The 9,782-nt window shown below is 40.8% G+C and overlaps 1 protein-coding gene across 1 annotated transcript; it reads right to left on the bottom strand.

Moving 5' to 3' along the window:
* Nucleotides 1-392: 392 nt before the first annotated feature.
* Nucleotides 393-9,715, bottom strand: crkl (v-crk avian sarcoma virus CT10 oncogene homolog-like). The gene is made up of 3 exons (XM_006640253.3): nt 8,480-9,715; nt 6,858-7,320; nt 393-3,609 (listed from the first exon to the last, which is right to left on the bottom strand). The coding sequence occupies exons 1-3, from the start codon at nt 8,788-8,790 to the stop codon at nt 3,475-3,477; spliced, it is 909 nt and encodes a 302-aa protein (XP_006640316.1). The 5' UTR covers nt 8,791-9,715; the 3' UTR covers nt 393-3,474.
* Nucleotides 9,716-9,782: the final 67 nt, after the last annotated feature.

The following is a 9,782-nucleotide window of genomic DNA, read 5'->3' as shown; positions in this document are numbered from 1 at the left end:
CTACATTAGTGCGTACTTGAAAAATAGTCACAACTTACTGTATATAGTACAATCAGCTACTAATGTAAAAGTGGGGTTACCAGTAAACTTACACAATTACTTGGTTATTAAAATTTAACAGGTGCAGTAACTGAAATAATGTTTTAAGAGATGCATTTTTAATCTTTGCATTTTACTGCAGACTTAATATTTAGGTAATTATTTCACATTATACACTTTGGAAAAAATAATTTTTCAAGCAAATCCACTGGAGTCTTTTTCTAGTGACCCAATAGAAAGAATGATAGGCAAAATTAAATCATTCCTATACTGCTTTCGGGAAAACACAAAACTGTTGTGCCATCACAGTACACGTAATTGGTACTCGGCAAAAATCACGAATATAACAGATGTCTTGCAAGATGTTTTATTGGAAACTCACAAAAGCTTTGTATTCTGTATGTGGAACAACCATTAACAGATGTCTATGAAAATGTTCAAATGAATCTGAGGCATTACGTGCTCCAAGAAACCAGTGGTAAAATTCCATGCTGAAGGTATCAAACGCCTCTCCTAACCGCTCATTCTTACCACCTGATATCAGGACACATACAATTTCAGATGTGCCGTCTGCATTACAAATACTGGGCTTTGAGCAGCATGAATGGGAAGTTTTGAGAAGCTCTCGATTATTAGTTAACATGGAAAACAACTGTTTGCCATCGTGCTTGCTTTGTTAAAAAAAAGAGCTTTTATCCAAGACAACAGATGCAAGTCATCAATTGTCAATTGTTTGGAGAAAAAAAAATACTGCAAAAACCAGCACAGGTGCATGTGGTTTTATAATGCCAACAATATAACTAATGGTCACCTAGTTGACTTTCTTCAGTCCACTGCAGGCAGTATGAATTTAAGGAAGAACTGAGAACATCGTAAGAATTCAACTGCTTCTTCCAAATTCCAACTGCTCCCATTTTTGAAGTCTTAACCCTTGGGTTTTAAAGATTTTCATGTGTTGAAACTTTTTTTAGTGCTTCTACATGCAGTATGACAAGAACAGCCTTAAACCATTTCCCCCAGAGCTCCTTCATTGATTCCGGTTATAGAACCTTATTAAAATGCACTAATTGCTTGCTTCTCTGGGACAAAGTGAAAACCACAGTAGAATGAGCACGGTTTCTCCTGATATTCACATCTAAACCCAACCCTTTTTGCTCTTATTTTGCATTTCACAATTTAAGATACCAGAATGTTTTAAAAATGCTCAAAAGAAACCTGGATAAATGAATACTAGAAGTTGAAGTAAATTTTATTTACTTTCACTGTACATAATGCTTCTTTTACCAACACTTGTTAACCATGTGACTTATTACATGTGTAAATGGTATAAGAAAATAAAAGGCACATTTTTTTAATAAAATAGAAACACGGACACTCTGCTTCCTAAATATGAATAAAGTATTGTAATACTGTTAATGTCATAAAAATCAAACAGATGTTAAACCAACCTCCATTTTAATTAGAGCAAAATGTCTGCAAATTCAATGCCTTTAGAAAAATACTAAATATTGCTCAATCAAAGAGTTATAATGGAGGTCACACTGGTAACATTAGCATTACACAGGAAGAGATACGGCCATTCCAGAGATGCAATAAAAAATAGGTTAGAAGAAACATTAGGTAACAAAGCAGCATCTGACCTTCTCCTTAAACGAATGCAAGGTCAGGATATCATGCACAGAGGCCACTGACAGACATCTTCCCTTTTATATTTCTTTTTCAGTTTAGGTTTGCGCAAGAGTTTATTTCACCACAATCTGTAATGCACGGGTCAAAAGCGGATTTTTAAGAAGAAATCTTACAAGTCCGAGATCAATAGTTCAGCTCCATTAATCTCTGAACCTGGGTTTGGGATAAGACACTATTGAAAGGCAGCAGCATGAACACTTTTTCTGTGCAACAGCCTTTTATGCAGTATTCTAACAGCCTACAACAAAGCTAGAGAGATTCAAGAGCACAAAGCATTAAAAGGGGAAATACAGATTTATTTTAAATGTAGAAATAAGACCAGTAAGCCACCATGCTTTCTGATACTCCTAGAATTCTTTATTTTACATTTTCAGGTGCCATGGGGAAATTCTTGGTGTTTTTCCAAGTGGTGTGATAGATCGATGAAACCTTGATTTAACCGGATACAGCTATCTAAATTATGCCTTAAATGAAAAGGAGAGAAAAAACAAAATGTGTTGCTCAGCAGATGTGCAAAGTATGCCTTCTGCCCCTGTAGTATTCTGATAATTTGAACAACTTAGGTGGGAAACAATTGAGATCATGTAAGTGACAGGACTTAATGCCCACATTCTGAAGATGTCCAACGAAATTCTCAGGAAAAGCAGTAAGCTGACCGCTTAGCGTGCTTCCTGTCCTATACCCCTAGATTACTTGTAAGTAATGATACAGGGCTACTGCAAGAGAGCACTCACCCTTAAAACCTGGAAACCCTTCCCTTTCAAAGCTTGTCACAAACAGTGCGCCTAATAAATACGTCTGTTTTAGAGTTCTATTGCACCTAAAACATTTTTTTTCTAAACTGTGGCTATTATTTGAGCATGTCTATGGTAAAAAAGGGCTAGAACTAATGTACAGTTGACTCCCAACAAAATACAGCCTGTCAAACTTTCTCTGAAAAGGTCTCAACACCAGCTTCATTCTAAGAACTGAGGCCAAAGTGGTCTTTGTTAAAAAAAAGACTAGAGAGAGAACACCTTGAAATAGGTCTCATGTTCTTGCTGCTGCTTCTGCTCTATACTTAGACAAATTAGTTTTTACTTTAAATGATTTTTCTTTCCCCTTATCCTTTTAAGCTAAAGACATTTCAGGTCACACAGTTAAACACTCAAACTTCACATATTTCAATTATTCTAAAATAAAGGCAGCAACCTTCCACTATATTTAAGGTAAAAATGTGAACAATTGGCTTTGACAGCACAGTAGCAACTTCCTTTCAGAATTTTCATAGCCTCTGTTCTCTTCTCCACCTGTGTTGCTTAAGTCTTCTTGAATTCAATAACCCCTTCCAGTCTTTTGACACAGAGCTGAAATAACACATTTGGCTTGCAAACAGTTAAAGCAGCTTTAAACTCCAAACATGAAAAGAAAAAAAAATCTAGTCATAATTTCAGAGTGACAGTATACATCTCACTTAATGGCTCAGTATTAGATGGCCTACAGTCCAAAGGGGTGGGGGGAGGTGATAAAAAAGAAAGAGACATATTAAAACAATTCCCAATAACAGGAGAGGGGTTAATGGCAGTTTACAGGCAGAGTTTAAAACAGTCAGAAGCAAACTCCAACAACTGCTGCAGATTAAATTATTTCTTCGTTGACTGCAACACGGTCTGGCAGATTAAGCTCATTGAAGCAGCGCACCAAACATGATGCCGATGATAGCAGGACGGACGAATGGAGGTGGCAAAGATGCAAAAACTGCACTCATCATTCGTTTTCTTCTGGGTTCTGGGGATCAATTATTTTGACGTGAGTGAAAGGAAACAGGCCTCTCCGACCATTCACCTCTCCTTCCCACTGGCCACTAATGTTCATCCTTGTCACTTTTACAATATCGCCGACCTGTCAGGGAAAAAAAAACAAAACAAATTAAATAAACTGCACACCCATCGATTTACATCCATTCAGACCTCAATCATGTGTCGTAAGTGTTCTAAAAAGTAATTCTACATGAAACATTTTTTAATGTCTGAACATTTTCAATACCATTTCAGAAGGTTCAGCAGACTTTTCTCCAATGTACAGCGACAGTTTATCATGTTAAATAGATCCTACGTACTTCCTATGTTATAAAAAGTATCAATGTTGTAAAACAAATGCAGATCTACGTTTCCAAAGTGGGGCAAGTTTTATTCGGATTTCCCTGTCAAACCAAACATTTTAGAAGTTGACAAACTAAATCTTACGCCCATGCAATCGAAACTGCAAGGGAAACCAAACCAAAATTCTAATTTAAGCACGTGCAACTTCCCAGTCATCCTGTGTCATAAAAAAAACTCTCTAAAATAAACATTTCCAAAATGGCATTATCTTGCATCCAAGTTTAGCAACAAAACATCAGCTGCCGAAAGTATTCAAGCTACCCAAGACCACACAAACTGTGGAATTTCATTATCCTCTGCGGTTCACATTCAATTACACTTTCCCATACAAAAGGTTAACATGTTGAGATTTTTTTTTTTAAAAGTCCCTAATCGCCATCTCTTATTTCTGAGATATGGTAAAAAGAAAAGCGATTGGAACTGGTTAAATCAAGACAAATACATAATCTGAGGGATCTGTGACTCTTGATATCTAACCTAATCTATTTTTTGTAATTAGGATCAAAAAGATTGCCTATTTCTAACTGGTTTAGAGAGACATGAAAATCACATTCAATCACAGATTAATACAGCATACACTGATTTAAATAAAGTCTTCAAAATTAAACAAATACATGACGTCTTCAAGCATTACAATATCTAGATCTAAAACATAGGAGTTATCCAAGAAAAGTCTTATTTCTCAACATTTCTATTTCACCATCTGAATGTCTGTGGTCACATTTTCATGAGACTATCTTTCAGCTAAGAAGAATGAATCAAAACTATCCATGTTTCAAAAACACTTTCATAACCTCAGCAGTCCACCAACAACTAACCTATTAGCACACAAACATCATAAATTACTTGATATATTCACTTTTACTATAGTGTTCTCTATCTAGTGATAGGATAGTAAAGCACTACACTGCTGTGCTAGAGGCTCTACCAGGCCTAGCTAGTCACAATAGCTGAGATTATGTAACTGAGTTTCAAACCTAAAAGGGCATTACCTTTCAAACAAACATATACTGTATCAGTTCTCAGATGGAATTTAGACTTTTCTTGGCAATACTGTCCCTAAGTATTGCCATCAAATCAGATCACAAATATTCAATGCTAAATTGAAAGTCATCATGAAAACCTACTGATCAAAACACTTTTCCAGAGGATACTGCTGCCCATTATTAAGAATACATAGCTAAATAAAGACACAAAGTAACTGTACCTCCAAGCAGGGATCAATCAATGAATAGAAAAGACTAAACAAACCTTCTAAGGGGTCATTACAGATATTTCAAACAGAATGCTTAACAAAATACTAATAGTTATAGATGGAAGAGTAAAATGTGAGTATGCACTATCGAAGCATTTGTTAAACAGTGTTTTTGGACCCACTCAATCTTAGTAGAGCATTGAGGGGATTCATATTTTTAACTGCTCCTCCATGAATGAACTCCATTCTGCCAAAACACTGATAAACTCCTGTTCCATTCTGAGCCTAACAGAAATCCCAAGATTAGAACAATCTATGCTAAAAAAATACAGCTCAGATAATTAAAATGTGAATACGGAGGAGGATCATCGCAAGTAAGAAAAATGGCACCCCCCTTACATTATGTTGATATTTTGCCTACAATGACTGAATGTCTCCTGTATGACTCCGATACCACCATTCTTAATAATGCTTACATTTTCAGCTGCTGTTACAAAATAACACTTCTAAATACTCATTATTACCTTTAATACCCAACTTCCCAAATACAAAAGTCTGCAAAACAGTTCTATCTTGTAATCAACAAGACAGCATTTATATCATCACCTATATTTAAGATTCCCTATATATAAAGTGACTTTACAGCTCAAAAGCATGGGTATGGCACCACCAACTAACGTCCCTATAGACAGCTACTGGGTCTGTCTGAATACCTGTCAACAGGATGAGCAATTTCCACCATGCACATTTGCTGAAAAAATTCATGTCCTCGGGGGAAACTAGCACAAATACAATATTGTGCTTTCTCAATCTGCTCCCCACACCCATTCTCTGGTATTTCTCCAGGTGAAGCTATACCCTACAGATATTTTCTCCCTTGCTTGCCAAGTACAGCTTCCACTGAATGCTAAGGGTGAGGCTGTCTTAAAAAAAATCTCTTTAATCTCTTCTTTTGAAGAAGAGACATAAAAAGATCAAGAATTGTGCTGTTAATATGTTTTGGAGATTTGATTAGAGTCGCACCATAAATGTGAAAAAAGTTTGCGAAACTGTCTTAATCATCTAATTCAGGTTCTCTGTCATGTTAGACTAGAATTGTGCTGTATCCAACATGGATGAATGAACAGCACAAGAAGATCGTAGTTTCTTAGAGTGCAGTGTATTATAATCTGTTCACGAAGTGCACTGAAGAATGCTCAGATAAATGACTTTCCACTTACAAGACAGCTGCATCCATGCTAGCTGTTTAATATATAAAGGTATATAGTAATTTTAGACGTGCACATGAAGATCATTTATTTCCACCAAATTAGATTCTCGAGTTTATCCCCTGAATAGCATGAGCAATGATGTGTCGGTCTTTTTGCACCCAATTACACCTTCTATTTCTGAGTGCATTTTCATTATCGTGAACAGCAACCTAATTTGCACATTCGCTCAGGGGAATGAACACAAATGGAGCTAGTGAAAAGAAAAGAAAAAAAATCCAAACTAACACTCTAAATGGAACATGTTAAAGCTTTCCCTAATTAGACTTTGCTGTCATTTTAATAGTTGAAGCCTTAAAACTGTACGTAGTTTACAGCATGGCTGAAATCAGTGCAATCACAGTCCACACTCAAGTTTAATATCAAACATGACATAGATGTTATACATCAAAACAAAGCAGAAAAGGCAAAGATTCATGAAAAGTGGTGCAATTAGCAGCAAGAGCAATGTCAAATTGTTATGGGTGAAAATAAGTTCATTAAGAACGGGGTACATCATTAAGAACAGAGAAATGCAGATCCTACCTCTAGTGCCAGGGCAGTCTTGTCATAAGCACAAGGCACACGTTTCTGGATGGCTTTAGCCATTACAGGTCCATTCTGTGTGGAGGGCAAGGGGTTGATGACTGCGCCTGGGGTGGTAGGGGGGAGAGGGGAGGGTGTCTGAGGCTGGGCGTAGGCGTGGGCAGGCTCAGGGATGCCATAGCTGTTTGAATTCCTGTTGCCATGGAACTGGTGCTGATGTGGCGATGGTCTAACCAGCTTCTCTACGTAAGGCACAGGGATCATGCCCACTCGTCCCTCCTTGTTCCTGGCGCTCCACCACTGCTCCTCGGGTTTCTCCAAGATAACCAAGATCTCCCCCTTCTTGAAGGGCAAGTCCTCGGCATCGCTCCCGGTGAAGTCATACAGAGTCCGAACATACTCCAGATTCTCCTCGGGCTGTCCCACGGGCGCGGGACTGGTCCCAACAGACGGATTTGGGTATCTGAAAAGAGCAACGCACACATGACCCACTTCAACCCAAAAACAACCGTCGGGAACACAAAGCAACTCAATTAACAGTTTCGTCTCTTCAATGGTACCATCGGAACAAAGATTTTACAAAATGGTAGAAAACTGCTCTAGAAATAATTCCTGCGGCTTTGTTTAATACAAACCAAGGGGATTAAAAACCCCAGGGCATTCCTTGAAGAGCAGGGGTGTTAACCCTGGTGTTCTGGCACAATTTCCACCTGGTCTTGACCAATCATTTATTATTTCTTAAAACAGATCTATGCTTGTTTAATTGCTAAAGTGCATAAAAGCTAAGAAAACAAAGTTAAAAGTCTCAAAATAAAGCCCCAAAGTGCTCATTTTCAAATTGAGCAGACAATTTGAAAATGAAACCCCAACTGGTCATGTCACCTAAGGACTCTTCATAATGTTCTGCACTGCCTCTAACAGGTTATTTGAAATAAGACTGACTTCGAACTACAGAGTAACAGGTAAGAGAAACAAGAGGAGCCCACAAAGTAATATATCTCATGGGGTTTCTGTCTGCAACATGTAATACTAGTTGCTGTCACAACACCAGCTTCGCCGATTTCCTGGTATCCTTTCCTTATTTACAGATATACAAGCTAAAAGTTCCCCCAATGTTTCCGACAAAACCTAAACCCCCTCAAGCAAACCAAGCACTTCTCACTAAATTTGAGAGCTCGCGTTCAACCCAATATCACACTATTCTAGTGAGCGAACAGTAGTTTTATTCTTGGTCCATCTTCAGCATATCCCCCAAACAATGCAATCTTATTTCTTTTATTTCTGGCGGGGGGGGGGGGGGGGGGTAGAAGATCAAAGACCACATTAACGAGCCCGTCCAGCAAGCGAGCCTGAAAGGGCGATAGTTCCTTCTCGCCTCTCGATTCAAAATAAAACGGAAGTTGAGCACCCGAGAGCAAGTAAGGGGAAGAACTGACCAGAAAGGCTTCCAGGCAAAGCACTAGGTTTACACACAGACACACACAAAAACCAACACTAAACCCCCTCAACAGATAATAAAAAGAAAAACAGGAAATCGAAGTTCACAGCCCGCACACAAATGCGTTCACCCTCCTCCTCCTCCTCCTCGCTGCAGCCGCAGACCCCAACCCGATGGCACCCACCTCGGAGCCGGCTCGATCAGCGTCGTGGTGTCCAGGTAATGGATTTTGTAAAACTCCAGCAGGGCCGGCAGGTGCTCGAACTCCTGGTCGCCGATCTTGAACTTCTTGTTGGGCAGCGAGTTGATGATGTAGTGGGACACCTTGGAGTTCTCGGACACCGACAGCACGTAGTCCCCCGGGCACGTCGAGGAGTCCCGCACCAGGAACATGCCGTGCCTCTGCCCCTGCAGTCTGTTCTGCGCCTCCTGCCGCGACACCGGCCCGAAATACCAACTGGACCGGTCCGAGGGGTCGAACCGCGCGTTGGACATGGCGGGGCGGACTCGAGACGGGATCCAAATGATTAAGAACAAAAAAAATCAATAAAAAACGTCCGGTTTTTTTTTTTTGGGGGGGTGGGTTGGAAACGCCTAGTTTCGTTGAGAGCTCAAGGGCGAGTTTTCACCCACCCCGATCGCGGCACGAAGTTTTAAAACGATGGCAGCCCCGACCGGCAACGCCGATTTCCTCCCTGACGTTTCACAAGAGAGCTCTAGCTACGAGGCCGACTTGGACACATTATAATGCCGCCTTTTTCCACCGCCCGCTATGTCAACGACCTAGAAAAGGGCCCAAGCAGCAGGAAGGAGCGCCCGCTTTCTGGCAGCTCTTTAAGAAGCGCTCAACCATCTGCCGAAACAATGTTCTTCAGCCGCCGCTGCCAGTCCGTTGAACTAACGGGAAATATTATTGTACCGAACTGTCCCCCATCTTGCTCAACGGCGTTACGACTACGGCCCCGGCTCAACCCCGCAGATTTGCCGGCAATAATCAGCTCCCGAGACGGAGGGAGGGTGGGGGAACAACAAGGCTGGGGGGTCTCTCTCTGTCTCTCTCTCTCTCGACTCCGGTACAGAGTTTCCAAAAGCAGGCTGACGAAAATGGCGGCCTTCGCGCACGTCTCCCGAAAAGCAAAATGAATTGTGCTGCAGAACAGCCCGTCTCCAGCCTCTCGGGTGTCACCAATCCCCCCCCCCACTCGGCAGCGGATCTCGACGCTTTCGGATTTTTTTTTAAAACAAAAAAAAAACCCCACACAAAACGGACGAACGCGGGTAGGCCCTTACTCAGGTACGTTTTCGCGGCTCCCCCACTTCACCCTGTTGATACAGGAATCCGCCTGCCTGCCTCACACAGCCCGACTCAGAAATGGCGGCGGGGAGGGCGGGTCCGCGCGCTCCCAGCTCTACCCCGCGCGCAGGTGACGCGGCTTCTGCCTCCTCGCGCACCAAAGAGGAAGCGGAGAGAGGGGGGGCAGGCTCGA

This window comes from Lepisosteus oculatus, chromosome 22 (genome assembly GCF_040954835.1).
Source record: "Lepisosteus oculatus isolate fLepOcu1 chromosome 22, fLepOcu1.hap2, whole genome shotgun sequence".
Lineage (NCBI taxonomy): Eukaryota > Metazoa > Chordata > Actinopteri > Semionotiformes > Lepisosteidae > Lepisosteus > Lepisosteus oculatus.
This window is presented reverse-complemented; position numbering and strand designations above follow the sequence as displayed.